The sequence below is a fragment of the Aulonocara stuartgranti genome, assembly GCF_965226115.1.
Source record: "Aulonocara stuartgranti genome assembly, chromosome: 3".
NCBI lineage: Eukaryota > Metazoa > Chordata > Actinopteri > Cichliformes > Cichlidae > Aulonocara > Aulonocara stuartgranti.
The window spans coordinates 35,201,754-35,221,335 of NC_138941.1; the positions used below are offsets into that span (position 1 = coordinate 35,201,754).

Here is a 19,582-nt window from a genome sequence, read left to right on the forward strand (position 1 = left end):
TGGCTGATGTTAGTGTTACAATAGCCATTTCAGGAAGCGCTTGTGACGCCGAGGCCGAAAGGCAGGAAAGCTAAATGGAAAACAGAGATATTGGAATTCAAGAGGTGAATATGTGTTGTATAATATCTGCGTTTACAGATAATTGGAAGCACAGAGTGACTGCTGTGCCTTATGAAATCTTTGGCAGTGTGTGGCCACAATATAAGAGCGAGCAGCTGCAAAAGAAAGCGTTGCCAGGTTGATTTATTGTTCCTCGCAAACATTTGTGTAGTTAATGGTCTAACGGCAAGCTATGCTGCAAAACCAAGCATGAAGGAAGGTTAAGGCTCAGGGTACAATTTCAACTTTTATGAGCCGTGACACACTTCGCAAACTGTGCAGGCCGTGAGCCGTAATCGAAATTCGGCAGCGGCGCCATCAATTTAATGCCGCGGAAACGTAACACGACTAATCCAAATTAGTCAGAAAATCGTACGAGCGAGTATTAGCAATGTCATCGCCAGGGCAGGCACGCTTCCAGTGGGAGGCCGCGCATGGTAATGCTGTTTCTCTGACACCACCGCCACCTCTTCTCTGTCTCACATGGTTGTCCTTTAGGATGCTGGAGCAGGTGTGATAAATGCTGCCGTTTAAATCAAAGCACTCCCCTCTCCCTCCTCACCCCCTCTGGGGAGAAAGAGGAGGCCTCCATGCAGATTGATATCAGGAGGCTCGGCCACATCCTGCAAGGCCTGACTGATGGTCTGTCTGGATAAAAAAATGAACTTTATACCCACCATGCGAGCTATGATTCATGTGCCTCCCCTCCCCCTTGCCTCAGCTGAAAGCAGTCCACCTTCACTACACGCACTCTGGAAACAGTATAGTACATCATATAGAGCCGCACAGCCCGCCTACACCCAGAAAATACCAATGAGGTACATGTGATAACAACTTATATTAAGCTAGCATTATTATTTTTCTCTGACTTCTATGGAAAAATCCAACATTGTGTTTAGTCTTAGTCATCAGTGTGAAAAAACGCTGGAATGTGGGGAAAAAATAAATAAATATACATTTGAAATCTGTCCCTCGAGTCCTGTTTGGCAGAGATTTTGGCGTGTTTGACCATTGATTTCGTTTAGTCCTTCTGCCCTTCCATACCATGATGAGTGACAGGCAGGCAGAAGCGCTGGGGTCACATTACTCACAGTTAGCATTCTGTTCTTCCTCTTTCCTGCGCTAAAAACATGGTGAAGCATTGCACTTTACGCTCCAAAAGTGAGCATAGTGTGGGAGTTGATGGTGGAAAAAAAGAAAAGAAGAAGAAGAAAACAGCTCTGCTTTAGATTCCAATTAATTTTCCACCTGAAAGGGAAAAACCCCCCACTGTATCTGCACGGAAGAATAATTGCAGTTAAATTATCTCGAGTCTTACTTCAAGTTGGGCCCTAATGGCATCGCATCTCAAAGCAGACAAAATGTTTTGACTCCGTGTCGCAAATTTTCCACGGCCATTTTAGACCTTTTTATTATCCGTCCGCAAAACAAGTTGTTAGTCTGTGTGGTCGCTGAGTGGAAAAAAACACCAGCGCAACTCGGTCTTCCTCTTAGGGAAGGAGCTGACGTGGATCATAAAAGCTTTTTGCATAGGTGTCAGTGTGGATGGAATAGGTTTTCCATAATTGCAGCCTATAAAAGTGTCAGGTGACGGACAGCCAAGGCTAATGAGAGAGTGGAAAAGGACAGTGAGGCGACATCCCATAATTATCACCTTAAATCAAAAATTCATAAGAGAAGAAAAAGTAAGTAAATAAACAGGAAAAAACCATCCGTTTGATGTATGCTTTCTTTTTTCTTCTTGTTTTTGACAGAGATGTTACGGTGAAGAGAAAGGTGAGGTGATGTGGTCGCCGAAGCAAAACTAATGACTGAATAACAGCCAGCGTTTAAAGTCACATGCAAGATAAAAATACAATCAAGCAGTAGATATTTCACTGGTATATACTGCTTAACAGCAGATAGATCTCCAAAGAATCAAAATAAAAACGTTTATGACAATTAAAGGTGCATTTCAGTGGGGACTGAGTGGCTTCTTTCATAGCACACGGCCTTCTTGATGCACACCTGTGTCCAACAGTTGACAAAGACATTCCCCAAGGGTAAGGTAAAAGACCAGAATGTAAACCTTTTGATGAAATTGAAACCCTTGGAGGCTGAGGAAATATAACCCCATCAGTCTATGAAAGCTGCTCCGTTTTGTCATTGATCAAAAAGTATTAAAAATATAATAAAGATCTGTTAGTGACTGATTAAAGGTCATACGAAGCTAACAGAGATTGAATAACAATAAAAAAGAATCAATAGTGCAAATATTGGTCTTAGGGTAACTTCATATGAGCACTGTAACAATGATTAAAGAGCTTTCTGGGGAGTGCAGGGGTGGGATTTGTTTCAGGTCGAATCGTGAAATGAACAATGCTGTCACTGAATTTATCTAATTGGTATAAATAAGACAAAATGCCCTTCTTGGCTTTTAGTGCATGATGAAAGCCCAGGGGAGGGAAAATGTATGTGAATTGTACTAGAAGTGCTTTGTGGCTTCATATTAAAATATTCACTATGCTCTGCTATAGAATCTCAGGCCACAGTACTCAGAGTACTGCTAAGCGCTTTGGAAAGATGTCGTTCTATAAACTGTCTTTAATTTTTTCCCACCTGATCGCAGACTGGTCAGTGATTGGGATTTTAACTGTGTGCACAAAAGAAACAGTGATTGAGGTACTTACCCTAATGAGACCTCTACTCCTGCCGTGCTCTTTTGTGTAACTTGATTGAATGGGCACAGGGTATAAGTATACCTGCAGAGACAAAATGAAAACCAAAACGTACTCACTAAACTGTAGATTTTAGCTGGTCCCAGATAAAAGTTCAAGTTGGTAACCATCACAGTTCTCAGGACCATTCTACATCAGGGCAAATACTCCTTAGGACAAAAGGAACCTTTGAGTGATGTACTATCATGGCATAAGCAAAGATATTGGTGCAACACCGGCAACCACCATATATACAAAAGAAATTAGCAAGGACATTTTGAAAGCACTCTGGACGATGTTACATTTTATGCAAAAAATAGCTCTAAAGATCTAGAGGTTTTCTAGTAAAGTCCAGGCTTTATTAAGGGTTTATTTTGACTTATCAAAGGAAAAAAACAAATGGCAGCATTTTCTGTGAACTACGTGGGATAGATGAAGATGAACAAAGATTATAAAACAGTAAAAGACCACAGCAACCAAAGAATATCTTTTGTTGATGATGGTAATATCAGCACAAATTATCTGTAAGTCAGGTTTTTGGAGGTTATCAGGAGCAGCAGCAGGAGCTGTAGTGTACCCCTAGGAAGCATCTGTCAAAGGTTAGTAAGTCCTTGTATTGTATAAAAGACAGTACAGGTGCTCTTTTTATAATATACTTCACAGTGTCTACTAACAATGGACAAAAACATTTCAACTATAAGCTGCCATCAGTCCAACTTCAGACAAACAACAAAAACCCAGCACACTGTTACCGTATATAACATTGTATATTTAGCAATGTAGAGAAAATAGTGAGATGTTATTTTAAAAGAGCACAAAGTCAGTGCCATTAGCCACACGTCCATTTCCAGTTAAATTGTTTTGCTGAAACCGCACACAAAAAGTACAGAACTCTGAACCCGGTGTTATCTCACTTACATAGCTGTACATAGCTGCTGCTGTACATACTGCCAGCTAGCTAATATGCTGGCATTAGCATACTCACTTGCAGTGTGAAATGAAACAAAGTCCCATAGGGAATGCAATTCTCGGGGGCCCACCTCAGTGGACAGTTACCCTCATGAAGCCCTTGAGGGTGCATATATCTAATTTGGCAAGTTGTTCATGGGCACAGCCAACATACTCAACCCTGCTGCTCAACCCACAAATGCATTTTCCTTATGTGGCACCATTCAAGGGGAAATAAACAGGTCTTCCAACCGTATAACATTTATTGCCAAGAAGTGTTGTTAAAACAAAGAAACCATTGACCAAACTTTTGTGCCAAGTTTAGTTGAACATTTAGCATGTACTCCAGTAGCTGGTGGAGACTAAACCTCTCTGGATGCAACAAAAGAATTACAGTTACATAACGATATTTCAAAGTTATGGTTACTCTGAAAAACTTGACAAAATAATTCCCATAGCTGACACAAGCAGAATTTAAAGCAAGTTATAGTCAATACTCTAGAAGTCAACTAAATCAAAGCTATCTTGTCTAGTCTGTCCTGGCTCAATGGCTCCCACCAGTGACAAAAGATGCCACTATCATCACTAATCTACTAACAAACTGATCAAAGACAATCATGGTGAAACTTACAGGAGAAAAGCCGGCCTGGTTTGCTTCCTTGACATCCGAACTATTACAGTGGCTGTTATGAGAGGATGCCCACAGTCGAAACAAGAGGAGAGACAATGAGTGAGGGAGGGTGGAGGGAACGAAAATGGCTATGGTGTAAAAAAAAAAAAAATAGACGTGGGCTGGGAAGTGTAAGGGCGACGAAGAACCGTGTGCGAGAATAGGAAGATGAAAGAAATGAAAACGATGAACATCAGAGACAGCGGGGCAGAAAAGAGGTAAGTGATTGGCTGTCGAGTTCATTTGCTCTTATTTACACTTGCTTGCGGATTGAATTAAATACGGCTCATTTTTGAGACTTTTATTTAGTCATTCATCCTTTCATGTCTGCCCTGTATTTCACAAACATAAGGAGAAAAAATAACGAGCATCTGCAGCATTACTATGATGTCGGCAAGAAATGCAGCCCCACATGTCTCAACAACTCTTGGATTGACTGCAATGGAATTTGGTACATTTATGGTGCATTCATGCAGTAGTGATAATACTTTGTGTTGCAAAATATTGCCTCATTTTTTATTTCTTGGCTGACACAGGGACCTCTGCATAAAGGGAAGCACACAACACTCAAGCTTTACATTAAATGAGATTTATTTATAAGGGTCTATATGCACAGCAGGATCAAGAGTGAGTCAACAAGAGGTCAGACTTAGTGAAGGAAACAATGTTTTGTGATTGAGTTTGAAATTAATTTAATCCTTAAGAGTTACAACACAAACTTTGATGAAAATGTTAACCTCGATTTAGCCTTATGTAGCTTCCTAGCTTACCTTTGTAAGCTAGGATGCAAAATAATGACATTCAACAATAACGCCTAGAGTGCATTTCATTCATTGGCACCTTTCTTACGCAGAATAATAAAAACTGTCTGCTGTCCAGGTATTTAGCTGCTAGTCTATTCGCGCTGCAGGACTCACGGCCAATTGTAGCCCAATCATCTTTCTGCTCGCCTCCTTTAAACCAATCAGCCTTCACTCTGCATCCTTTAAATCCCACTGTTTGTCTTTCATTCTTCCTTGCAGACTCTTTTGTCCAACCCACCTCCACCAAAGCCTCCATGTGATCCCTTAATACCATCAGGGTCTAGACAGTCCTGCTCTAATTCCTATCACTTCTGGGATTTCATTCTGCTGTGATGGGCCATCAGCATCTAACCACCAAATAGCATAATTGAGTTCTGCAGATCAATAATTAATGTTCAATTCCTTCTAATGGCTTCTTTGCTTGGGATCATTGCTCTGCTGCATGATCCAGTCTGGGCCAAGCTTGAACTATTGGACACACGACCTCACATCTGACGCTACAATACTTATTATTGCATTGCAGACTGTAAGAAGCTCAAGTCCTGCAGCTGCAAAACCACCCAAATCATCACACCTCCACCATCATGCTTTACAGTCAATATGAGGTGTTTGTGCCGTGGTTTGGTTTTTGGCTGGACATCTCCACTTTGGTTTTATCTCTCCGAACGACATTGTTCCACGTCTCGTGGTTTGTTCAGATGTAGCTTTGTTGTTTTAAGGGAGAACAAGCAAACTGCTAAATCATCTGCTCTTATGGTCACACTAATAATCAAGCAAGTGGAATGATTATCAGCACCCGGCTGCTCTAACAAAGGTCTATATTTTTTTTTCCCCATGACTATGTATGACCAACACAAAGTATTTCTTTGTGCTGTTCAAAACCCACATCTTGACTTTCACTATTAACCAATCAGTATTTGACATTCTAACTTTAACCACTGATTGTTTATTCGGACGTCTTCTTGATCCACTCTTTCCTGCTGTGTATACAGAACCCTGTAATGGGTCAATAGCATTGTTATTATCACAATATATTTAAAAATCACAAATGCAACATTAAATATGTTGCCACTTTACATTTTAAAATTAAAGAAATATGTTTAAAAGAGTTGTGGACTAATTTATTAAATTTTTATTTACATAGTTGTCATAAGTGCTGTAGCTGAATGCTTTGTTTGCACGCTCATATTAAACATTAGCATGTGATTATCCCAAAGTTGTATCTAATATGGGTGTAGGCTCTGCTTCCCAGAATCTACACCCAGAATATTCAGCTCCGAAGTCACATGAAAAGTCAGCAGGAGACCTACAACTGAATTAAGTTCAATGAGGACCTCATGTAACTGGTTTCTATCATGATCCGATAAAAGCAAAACTGATTGCCAAATAGGACAATGTGATATGTGCCAAGTAGCTTCCCATGCTAAATAAAATAATAATTAATAAATTTGAATTCCCTCTCGACATTGGCTTCATTGTTCCTTATACAAGCCAGGAGATTCATTAAGTTTGTAAAGCAGGTGTTTCAGCAACAACAAACATCCTCATCTGAACTCTGAAACAGATGGCACCTGATAGACAGAAGCACAGTGAGCACAAAGAAGGGGGTGGCGGTGGAAAAGTACGAAATGAAAACGCTATCAAATGAGTCCCAGAGGGGAGTACCCCTCTATGTCCGTACCTCTTTTCTCCCTCTCTTACCCTCAAGGCAAACCTGTACACTTTTGCTGACACGCCATCACTGTGCCAAAAGAAATAAAAATACGGCCAGGCTATTTGTGTGTGAGGACACTGTGATTTGACCTTGGATGCTCTTCTCCGTGTGGCAGCCTGCAAGAAAACAAAGCAGGCATAGCAACACAGAAAATGTGTCGCTGGGTAAAAAAAAATTGATTAGAGATTAGAAATGCCGAGCAGACTGTGCTGCAGGTTGATTAGCTGCCTGTCTGCAAGACAGACACTTCACATTTTCCCATGTTATATAAATGGGACATAGCAGAAAGGTCGAAGAGGCACATTTACACAAACTGTCTCTGGCTATCCTAAGCAAATGAGCACAGTGTGACATGAAGGAGGAAGTATTCGTGAGATGGATGGGCAGTGACAAAGGCTTTGAGGAGAAGAGACTGACAGTGCTGGAAATATAAGACTAAGAAGGAGCCAGGAGAACAAAGACAGAGGGAAGGGCAAGACAGAAGGATAAAAAGAATAAAAGTGCGCAAAAGAGAGTAGGAGGGAATCAAAGTGTGCTGGTGGTGACGCTCTGCATATGAATCACCAACTGCACAGGCCTCGAATATGACAGATGATGACGTGCAACACGGGAGACTCTGAGTGGAGGATGCAAAAGAAAGAGAGAAGCAAAGGGAGAACATGATAGGTGACTAAATAAATCTTTGAAAATGATTAGAAGCAGAAAATCAGAAACGACAAGACTGATCCTCCCATTAAGGGCCTGAACTCCAACGCCCACCGCTCGATCTACGACCTTGTTCCAATGCAGCTCTGGCACTAGCCACAATAAGTTGGTAACACTGTGTCAAACTTTGGCAGGTGTTCTAGGGCCTGAAGGTACACATTTACAGAATAAATATCTTAGATGCAACCACTTAGCCCCTCAGGCTTTATTTCATGCTTCACCGGATCAGCAGGCTCAGTTCACTCATAAATCTGTTGATTTCATAAAGAAAAACTAGTTCTGTATTGAAATTCTCCCCAGTTTAACTCAATTTACATATAACACACAATCACAAAGATTAGTCTTAATGGTGGACGAATTAAGATATTCCAACCATCACACTAATAAATTAGTGAACCTTTGTATGTGATTGTCTGTTCATCTGGACAACTGGTTATTCAAACTACTTTAAACTTGCCGGTTCTATTGATAGGGACATGACTAAGTGCATTATTGAGTGTCAGGTTGTTTGCACGATGGGTACACCAAAAACCTGCCTATGGCTACTATGGTTACCAGCAGATTGCCGCAGCTAGCTGTAGTTTGCAAGGAAGGAGCCGATTTGCAACCATTAATCAACTACTGTCCAAGTGGGAGGTATTTGGTGCAGCACCAAATACCTCTTTCACGGAGCAACCTCTGGCAACCACTCACCAAGTGCTTGGGGAGTACACATTTCTAGCTAGCAACCAGTGGTTTCCGGAAGGTCGCCGACCGGTCTCTATATTTCACAGAAAGAGTTTTAAAGAAATTCAATAATAATATATATGCTTGGAATTATTTAGAAAACACTGAAATGTTTACAAACTACCTGTGTAACCTAAATGGAGAACTTTAAGTGCCACTGTAAATTGTGTTCTGTTAAATATGCGCCTTATTTTCATGTCATTTTTGCTAAATGATTGAAGGGGAACAATTAAGCTAATAGGGCTTCACTAGCTTTGTTTTTTCTTCCAGATGCCTCAAAAATATGTGTTTTATCTAATTGAACTTTTTTTAACAGTAGGAAAAAAATACTTGGACTAAAACGAGGTCTGACACCCGTGCACCACCAGGAAATGCTGGATTACACCAGACTTTTTCGTATATTTCGACATTGTTGTGTCAGTTAAGTCGGTGAGCATATTCATAACAAACATCAAAAGTATGAAAAAAGCAACATTGTTAGAAACTGGAAACAACCTTTAACAATCAAATGTTAATTAGCGTTCCGAGACAATCCCTCAACTAGTTCTCACTGGGGATACGCAGGAGAAAAGGTGAGCATATTTATTCCTCAGTCCACTGAGATCCAGAGAAGAGCGAAAGTGAAGGGAGAGAAAGACAGCAATTAAGCACTTCTCCCACTAGACTGCTATGTGACGGTGTGGGTGGAGTTCACTAGAGGTGACACTGCAACACAGCAACATCAACACTAGCTACAGGTAACACTGTGTACACTCTGCTGGCATGCCAGGAGTCAAAGGTGATTCGGCAATATAAAGTGGTGTGGCTAATTGTTTATTAGCAAACTTTAAGGGAAACCAACACTATTCATCTTGATAGCATACAGCAACCTTAGGTCACAGTAAATAGAATGTGTTTCTGCAGTTGTGTAACAGGTTATGCTCTAGATAGCTTTATTTACTTGAGTCATCCTAATGTTGTTGATAATATTTTAAAATTCACAATATTTTGTCATCACACAGGACAGTGCAAAGTCTTGAGCATTCCCTCATTTCTTCATATTTTGTTAGAAAAACGAGACATAGATGCTGTGGTTTACTGAGACGTGCGTGCACAGAAAAATGCAAATAGGAGTTTGTAAAATTGTAACGAGATTGAAAGTCAATACTTGGTGTGACCAATTTTATTATTCAACACTGCCTGAACTCAAGCTTTCTCGTAGCTTTCTCTCAAATCTTTTCTCTGGATGTCAGCCGCCTTTTGTTCCATTCTTTGTCAAGATGATCCCACACTGCTTCAATAATGTTGAGGTCCGGGCTCTTGGGATGCCAGCCCATGACTGATAGTGCTCCATTGTGTGTTTTTCTATCCAGTTATGCTTTTACTGCACTGGCAGTGTGTTTGAGGTTATTGTCATGTCAAAGAAAGAAGCTCTTGCCAGTCAGATTCTTTCCCGATGTTATCTTAGGTTTCTCAATATGTGACGGTACTTTTCTGCACTAATAATTCTATTAATTTCGATGAGATCTCCAGCAATCCTGGCTGAAATGCAGCCCTAAACCACGACAGAGCCTCCACCATGTTTGACAGATGGCATTTATAAAGTAATGTCAAGTGTTTGGTGGATTTATATTTCCTGTTTCTCAGGGCTATGACTGTCAGATATCGTTTATTTGCTGTAGATTGTTTCTTTTTTAGTCCAGCTGCTTCTTCTTTTGCTTCCACTTATTCAAGTTCCTCAAACATTTTAAGGACAAACTGCACACCATGCATGCCATGATGTGTCAAGCATTTAACTAACAGCTCTTTGGGAATCATCCTGTTACTGTATGTCTGTAAAACTGTGTTACCTTTAGAATTTTTCATAGATGCAACTAAAGAAATGCAAAATATTTTTGAAAAATTCGTTTGTTGTTGTTTCCACAGGTGCACAGTATGACTGTGCAATAACAAGTTATCTTATCTTGTTAACTTGTCTTTTAATCCCATAAGTCAGCAGCCTTTCATATGCTTTAATGATTAATAGGTAATTATTATCTAATAAATGTCTAAACAAACAATAAAAAATGGACTGGACTGAAAATGAGGGAAAAAAACAGCCAATGTCCAAAGAAAAACTTGAAAAACTAGGATTGCCCAAAGAACTAGTTCTCAAGAGCACTTTAAGACATTAAAACAAAACTCTGGCTCCCTGCAAGCAAAATATGAAGACAAACAATGTTGTTCAGAATATGTAATATGTGCCATTTCTTATTTTAGCCAAAATAACAGTCGTATCATTGTCTAAGTGAGTAATCAAGAGAGACAGAAAGGAACAGGGAATCATTACTTTGACTTTTTCCAGAGACTGCAAAATTACAATTGCTGACAGTCACAAATGAAATAATTAATCAAATAATACATAATAGAAAGAGAAAGAAACTAATATAAGCAAGACTTTCAAATAATATCTGCCTCATCCGAACAGAAAAAATAAAGAAAATTGACATGCTGACTACTTTGGGAGATAATTATTTTAGTTTTTTTTCTGTTTTACTGGCCCCAAGGTTTTCACAGAGGTGAGTCAATATTGCGTCGTGATAACCTTGAATAAAAATGAATCCAATTTCAATCTCTACTTAAATTCAGGACAGACTGATGTAACAGATGTAGCGCACTTTTTTCATAACTGATTATCAATTTAGAAAAACTGCTTTGAGTTATAGGTAAAATGGCTTTAAACCACTTAGACATAAATTAGGTAAGAAGATATGAATGGACAGCAGGCAGTCAGCTACAGCTTAGTTAAGAACAAAGACTTGACACATGGGCACTCTGCTAGCCCAGCTTGAAAGCTTCAATGATGGAAATACGTCTGAAAGCTACAGCATACACCTGAGTATTAGCCCTGCATAAATCTCAGATTACAGTGCAACCTAACTTCTTAAACGTTAAGCTATTTTGCTCTTGACTGATACATTTTATAAACTAAGCCTCAAGCCTCAAGCAAGACTGTATTGATTGATTGATCTCTCAGTCCCAAAGCAGATAGAGTATAGTGTAGTACGCAGAGTATTTCCCAGGACCAAAAACATGTACATGTTGGCTCACGAGCTGTACAGTAGAAACTTTTCACTCTTAGAAACTTAAGGTCAGTCAAAATCTTTTTTTCAATCACATTCACACACATGAATGTTCATGCAGAATTACATATTTTGTTTTTATTCACAGTCCACAATTCAATCTGACCCTATTGTAAAGTCATAGAGGCAGTCTATCCTGCCTGTCAATTAACCAGCGGCTCCAGCTTTAAGCCGCTTTGTCAACAAGTCTTCACATTGTTGAAGTGTCTTTGGTGCAGGTTGTAGTTACAAATGCACCTCTCTCACCCAGCTGATCTCAACATCAATTCTAAAGGGTGACATAGAATATATTTACCTGCTATATAATATAATGCTACAGTACCGCACAAACACCACATATAGTTGTGTATAGTGTATATAGTGTATAGTTTCAAATAGAGTAGATGGGCACCTGGAAAATTCCCTATTTCCTGCACCAAATTTGCATTAGTAAATTCCTCTCTGTTTAAGTCTAACTAAGTCTAAGTCTAACTAACTACAACCTTACAGCTTCCATAGAACTTTAGAGGGTAAGTAGCAGCCGGGTACTGCTAATCAAATAATCCTGATTAACCGATCATGGCTGATCTGTAAAGCCAAAGTTCTGACTGTAGCATTCTGATGTCTTAAAACAATTCCCAGCTGTGGAAGTCTCAGCGAATTCACCCAAACTTACTTTTGGGTGAATTCGCTGCACAGAAACTACAAAAAACCCAAGAGCTATATCTCAAACTCTACAATCCTCAGTTATCATGTTAAATGTTAAACTTCATGACAGTACAGTTAAAAAAAGACTGAACAAGTGTGGCTTGTTAGGAAGGTGAAGAACGCACAAGACTTCTGGAACAACATCCTTTGGATAGATGAGAGCAAAGTGGAGATGTTTGGCCATAATGAACAGCACCGTATACAACACCTCATACCAACTATCAAACACGGTGGCAGAGGTGTGGACTCGAGTCACATGACTTGGACTCGAGTCATTAATTTTATGACTTTAGACTTGACTTGAAAAAATGTTCTAAGACTTGTGACTTGACTTGGACTTTTACACCAATGACTTGGGACTTGAATTGGACTTGAACCGGTTTACTTGAAAAGACTTGATATTTTACCCCAAATATAAAATTTAACATGCATATTATATAGAGATTGAAAATGTGACGTCATTCACGGGTAGAACCGCAAAGGATTCTGGGAACTCGTGGCAAGCGGTACTAGCGCACGCAGGCTTTCAATTAAAATCAGTCACACAGCGATAAAAAGAAACACAAAAATGTCAAGAAGCTGTTGTATTATTAACTGCAATAGCCGGTCGCATGACAGCCACGGGAAGCCGACGGGTAAAGAGATCGGTTGTTATCGGATTACGTCGTGGAAGAGAAATTGTTCGAGCCATGTTTCCGAAGTAACAAAGAGGCGACTGGATTGCAGCCATTCAAAGATCAAATATAACGTCCCAGAACACTCCAGCTCACAGGTTAGTCTGCTCCAAGCATTTACACAAAGGTCAGTCTGCTGTTGTAGTTAATACGTCATTTTTCTTAACATAATTGGTGATATAGGTTACAAGCAAGTCTGGCGCTGAACAGAAATTGTCGCGCTATGCTCCTTTATTTATTGTGCATAAATAGTGAATTGTCCTGACACAATATTGCGTTTCGCTTCTGTTATTATGGTACATTGACAAAAACATATACTTTTATTCACAGGATAAAACAGGTTTTTTGTATCACTAATTGCCCAGTACGATTACAGCATACAATATTATTGTCACTGCTACATTTCTGTAATGCGAACCAGAAATTATTTCCACTGCTAATTAATTACCGTTGAGCTCAAAGGTTATATTAATAAACGGTTAAGGAATGTGTATTTATGACGATGATTTGTGAGACTGGTAAACTTATGATACGTACGATGGTCTTTCGTTCTACACGGTGCATTTCAAGGTCCTGCACCCATCCGTCGGTAAACTGTACCTGGGCTTGTTGCAGTGACCGGAAGTTACTAAACTTCATGAGTGTATGCACTCACTCCAAGAACCGTATGATTATAAATATGCATATAAATATGCTAAGATGAGATAGCTGACTTCATCTAACTAGCAAATGTTGTCCAGGCTACGTTGGTGATACAGTTTTTTTTAATGTGTATGATATTTTTGTCATGCGATTTTAAAGCTGGTCCTACAACCGCATCCAAGAATAACATGCAGCGTATCTCAGAACTGTCGGTGAAAATTATTCTTGGAGCTAGGTTTAATTGAGCTGCATTTTAAAGAGGTGCAATTTCACAATTTGTGTATATTTTCTAAGTTCACTATTTTGTATGTGTTGAGAAAAACACAGATTTTAAAATTACATGGTCTAATATTTACATTTAGCATAACTGCAACATTATTTTTTCGTTTGTTTTTTTTAAAGACTCGAAAGGACTTGAAATTCAAAGTTTCAGACTTGTGACTTGACTCGGACTTTTACACCAGTGACTTGAGACTCGACTCTGACTTGCCTGACATTACTTGAGACTTGACTTGAGACTTGAGGATAAAGACTTGAGACTTACTTGAGACTTGCAAAACAATGACTTGGTCCCACCTCTGCACGGTGGTGGAGGTGTGATGATTTGGGCTTGTTTTGCAGCCACAGGACCTCGAGACCTTGCAGTCATTGAGTTGACCATGCACTCCTCTGTATACCAAAGTATTCTACAGTCAAATGTGAGGCCATCTCTCCAACAGCTAAACCTCACTGAAGTGAAGCAAAATTGTAAAATGTGTCAAAACTTAACCACAATGATGGGAGAGACTGGTAAAGAAGTTATTGTTGCTAAAGGTGGCTCTACAAGCTACTGAATCATGGGTAGTTTTTCACAGCATTGCACAAATCTTCTAATTCTGCTGCCTTTTAACTGGAGAGTTATTGCCTTTTATTCGACAGCAAATCATTATGACTAAAAATGAGTAAAATTCCAGCATTTAACATATGTGCATTATTGATGAATGTCATGATTGATTTTTAATACGTTTCATGATATCACTTTGACAGCTCCTTTAGCCAGAGTCCAATATTCAAATAATAGTTTCACAAAAGTGCAGATAAAAATGTGCAAACAGTATACGACAAACACATAGCATATACACTTTAAATAAGCAAGTATGCACATGATGTTTGTGTAACACTTTAATGTTAAGATTCCAACTGTGACTTATGTTTAATTGATTTGACTAATTAAACTGCTTTGGAACTATTTTACCTCACCATTATATTGTATTATATTTTCATTATATTGTAAGTAGAGGCCTATTCTTACCTTATGAGCTATTTCATTTTCTTGCTATCGTGTTTTTTCTCTCTCCCCAGGACAGCATCTAATATGAGAGCACCTGCTACCAGAGATGAAGGTGGGAGAGAGGCCATTTGATTTATGTCTCGGTTGTTAAAAAAAAAGGGTTCTGCAGTGTTTGGGTCTCTTTCCTACAGTAAAAGTTTCAAATTGCTACCATGGAGAGAGTTTTATTTTTATCCTAAATTTCATCTCATCAGCTCTCAAGCACAATTATGGAGTCAGATTCCAGTATTGTAGCTAATATTAGGACTATTTAAAATTCAATTTCCGGGCTCATATATTTTCAAAAAGAGCATTGCGATCACATCGTTTCTCCACACTGTAATCCTGGCAGCCCAAAGAGTCATACTAAAGCCACTTTTGAAGTAGAGACTTTTTCTTCTGGGAAGGTGAATGCATAGTGTAAACCTCTGCCACATAAGTTACCCTGAAGAAACATAAAACAGAGAATGTAAGAGCCTCTTTTGCTTAGATGCCTTACCTCGATTTAAAGAGAAAAAAAAAGAAGGAAGTATTAGCTCAAAATTGAAGCCAATTTAGTTTTTAGAGCTATCACTGAGGCTAATGAGGCAAATAGCCCCTGGCAGATCATTTAGAGCTACATTCTCCTTCCATGTCTGAAGATGTCACTTTATTATCATTGCTGCCATTTTCCTCTCAAAATAGTTGAAGGCTGACTTATACAAAAAGGGAACAGCATAAAAAAGTCTCTTCTCAAAATTTCTGAAACATTAAGGCAGGGGTGTCGAACTCCAGGCCTGCAGGTTTTAGATATCACCCTGGGTCAACACACCTGAATCAAGTGATCAGTTCATTACCAGGCCTCTGGAGAACTTCAAGACATGTTGAGGAGGACATTTAGCCATTTAAATCAGCTGTGTTGGATCAAGGACACATCTAAAAGCTGAGGCCTGGAGTTCGACACCCGTGCATTAAGGTGTTCTGAGGGTAAAACAATCACATGTAGATATAACTACATTTAACTACGTTTGTATTACATTGGATGCAACTATAAAGTCTCAATGAGGCACTCACATCGACAGAAACAAGCACTTCCTGATGGCTGCAGCCAAAAAAACACCACTACATCACAAAAAGTGCTCAGAAACTGCTTGAGGAACACAACACAAAGCCCAAGGTGCTGACCTGGCCTCAACTCCCCAGATCCCAATCCAATTTAAAATGGGAAAGATCTGTCTCAAAAAGCCAGATTCGGCCATACAGAGGACCCAAAGCATCCGCTACCACAAACCACAGGACACCTCCAGGCATTCTCTGTCCATGCCCTGATGGATAAGAGCTGCTCTGGTGGTATATGGTGGACCTCCACAATAATAGGCAATAATTGTAGCTTAGCAGTATTTATGGTCTTCCTCAAACTTAAGACCTCTACCAGAGATCTGGGATGTATGTCCAATTCTAGGAGTGGAGTCAGACTGAGCCGTAACCTGAATATGCTAGAACCAGGTTTGGAGGTCACAGGCCTTAATGTTCCTATTAAGACTGGGACCACTTTCATCTTCACCTTCCATATCTGTTTAACTTGTCCCTTTAGGCAGTGACACCTTTCATATTTTCTCATGCTCCTTCATCCTGACATTACAGTCAGCTGGTATTGCCATATCAATCACAACTGCTGTCTTTTTCCTTGTCAACCATCACCATATCTGGTTGGCTCGCCACCAGCTCTGAAACCTTGGTTGTTCTTTTGTAGGTATGTCACAGTGCGACTCCATTTTCCGAGTACGCTGTCCTGACTCACATCCTTTACATTGCTGCACTGTGTAAATGGTCTCATGACCCCATTTGCACAGCCTGCAAAGTGAGACCCTTCTGCTTAGGGCTTTTTCTCTCGCTGTCCTGATCAGAAACTCCATGATGTCCTTCAGGCTGGACTTTTGAAGTTCCTGGTAGGATTTCTTGAGGTCAACCAGTTCCTCTATTACGCCAATGATAGATCCAATGAATGGGCTTGGTCTTTTACAATACATCATCTTCATCCTCATCATTCTCTGGTTTTTGCTGCCTGAGGCACTCTCTTGGCAGTTCGTCCCTGGTGCCCATCTTCTTGATGTATTTATGGATTCTCTGTATTTCATCTTGGGCAGTATCCCCCTATCTCTTTCATTGTTTGCCTACTCTTAGGGGGCTGGACTTTGCGTGAAGTGTTGATATTATTTCTAACATTTAACTGGCTTCACAGCACCTGTTTTATCCTTTGGAGGTATTTTGGTGCAACTGAGCTGACTTTTCTTTAGTCCTGGATACAGGCCTGTGAAACAGTCAGGCATGTATCCATGTCTGCTATGCTGCCTTCTGTTAATTCTTGGTTTCTATTAAATTACCATTAAACTGACAATATAGGATAGAATGTATAGATTTATGTTTATATAGACACACACACACACACACAAACAAATATACTCTGCTACCAGAACACAAAAGAGCCTACGTAGGTGTAGAACTAGTCTTATTTAATAATTATTTCACTTTTCCTCCTCAACTGTGTAAAAAACTGTTCTCAACACCAAAATGTGTTAGTAAATCTACTTTAACATGACTTAAGGTGATAATTAGAGTTCCCACATTAAAAGTGAAAATAAAAACCAAGCCTACAATCAGAGGCTTAGAGAGCGACTGTGAAACATCTGTTCTCACAACACTCAGGCTCACTTCATCTAAAGCCTCCCTTATGCACAATAAGGTTCATGTTTAAAGGGTGCACTAAAAACAAATGAGCGTAGTTTGCACTCGTATGGTTTATTCGTATCACACATAGCATGTAAACACAATTGCTGGATGTTCAGCATGCTGAACATGTCCAGTTCCAATAGTCAAAGTCAACAACTTAAAGTTACAAAGTTAAAGATACAACAGGAAAAAGGTCAAAATCTCCATCTAGAAAACGGCTAGTCAATAAGCTCAGTCTTAAAATATAACCCACTTCTTCCCAACATACTTTCTCTTTCTGTCTTAAAATGCACATTACCAGCAATGTGCAGTGGGTAAAATGCCATTCATAACCCGCTACACAGTAATAGTAAAAATAATGATTGTATCCATGTTTGCACATGTTAGTTATTGCATATTTTATTCATTTATGTATTTTTAACTATATTAGGAATTCATATTGTGTCTATTGTCTGTATTGAAGCTGTGACAATTTCATTTCCTGCAAATGATTAATAAAGGATCTAACACGTATAATAAGCTATAAGTGTTTGCATCACAAAGGTTTGGTCACAGTATATTTTTACCATATTACCTTTGGTTTAACTGTGAAATGAAATAACACCATAATGATAACTCTTCTTCTTTAAAATAACTCTGCTTTCTATAATTTTATTTCATCATCTGACATTTAAAATAAAGCAGTTTTCAAATGGACGATTTACAATTTCCATTAACAGTTTGTGTCTGTGTATTTGAACAGCATAACGTGTTTTTTCAGGGTGAAAAGTTAAGATGTGTTTCCTCTGGCTGTTAAATATCCCTCTCACTTACAAGTATCTCAACTCTAGATCCGGTTCAATAATTCAGCCCGATTCATACCAGACCTTTCCCGTTCTCAACGCACATTAAATGGGTCATGTGGACGAAAGTCTCAACCCCATTTCTGAACAAAAACTGCTCAAGGCCAGAAGGTCAGAACTATCAAAGCAAATACAAAGTCTTCAGTAATTTCAGCCCTAAATGTCAAAGAGTGTGAAGAAGAAGCTTCTTTTCACAGTTGGTGCACTTGTTTCTCTTTTTTCCAGTTGAAGTCTGTCTCAAAACAATTTTCCAATGCCCATTTGAACATTGCAACATGCTTTGCATTGTAATGCAGGTGAAGAGCAGGTCATTTTTCATGTATTAAAGTATGTGACAGGAGACAAACCCCAGAGGCTTGTTTCTGTGTACTCTCTACAGTCACATGTAAAACTAGTGTTACGACTGTTGTCGTACTGTTGTTTCATATCTGAGTGTGCAGGTGACTCTCTGTGATTGGTGGATCCAAGGGACGGATTGATTGGCTAACGACCTGGAGATGGCTTATATGATGACACCGTCATGGACGGCCAGTCATTCATCCTCGGCTTACCTCAACCGGCAGACTTTATGTTACCTGTCCAGCGCTGTTTCATGTAGGAGTGGACTACCTTTTTTATTTGATTATCATTTTCTCATGTTTTTGTTAGTTAGGGAGATAAGTCATTGTCATTTGCTTTGATTCTTTTTGTAGGTAAGTTTGGTACATCCTTTAGAGGGGCTCCTTTTGTTTGTTGCTTTGGCATTAGGTCCACCCCAAAGCTATGGTCCACTCCTGTCCTTTGTTAAAATTCACTCACTGTAAATAAGTCACCAACAAATTGTACTTGTTGTGTGATGTGCTGCTTGGGATCAGACGGGGATGGATCACCCTAATGTTATGGCCCTAATGTTATGGTCTGGCCACCCCTAGACAGGCCATAACACTAGCCACACCCCATGGTTCAAAAGCTTGTAGAAGCACCCTTAGCAGCAATAGATTTTGCATGACTTTACCAGTCTGTCACATCATTGTGGCTTTTTGGCTAACTCTTCTTCACAATGTTGCTTCAGTTCATTTACACGAGTTTGTTCATGTTCAGCTCTCTTCGAGATCCCACCGCAGCATTTCCACCAGGTTGAGGTCTTGACTTTGACGGTTCCATTGTGGCACCTTGATTCTTTTCTTTTTTAGCTATTGTGTTGTAGATGTGCTGCTGGGCTTGGGCCAAGTTTTAGCTATCAGACAGTTGAATCTAGAATACTTTATTACTCAGTGG

General features: G+C 39.5%; 1 protein-coding gene across 1 annotated transcript in view; it reads right to left on the reverse strand.

Moving 5' to 3' along the window:
* The window catches only part of LOC309703383 (glucosidase 2 subunit beta-like), a 174,231-nt gene that overhangs the window by 22,940 nt on the left and 131,709 nt on the right, over nt 1–19,582 (reverse strand). The window contains exon 13 of the mRNA XM_082528168.1: nt 2,769–2,840. Within this exon, the coding sequence (XP_082384294.1) occupies nt 2,769–2,840 (72 nt within the window). The remainder of the gene's footprint in view (nt 1–2,768; nt 2,841–19,582) is intronic.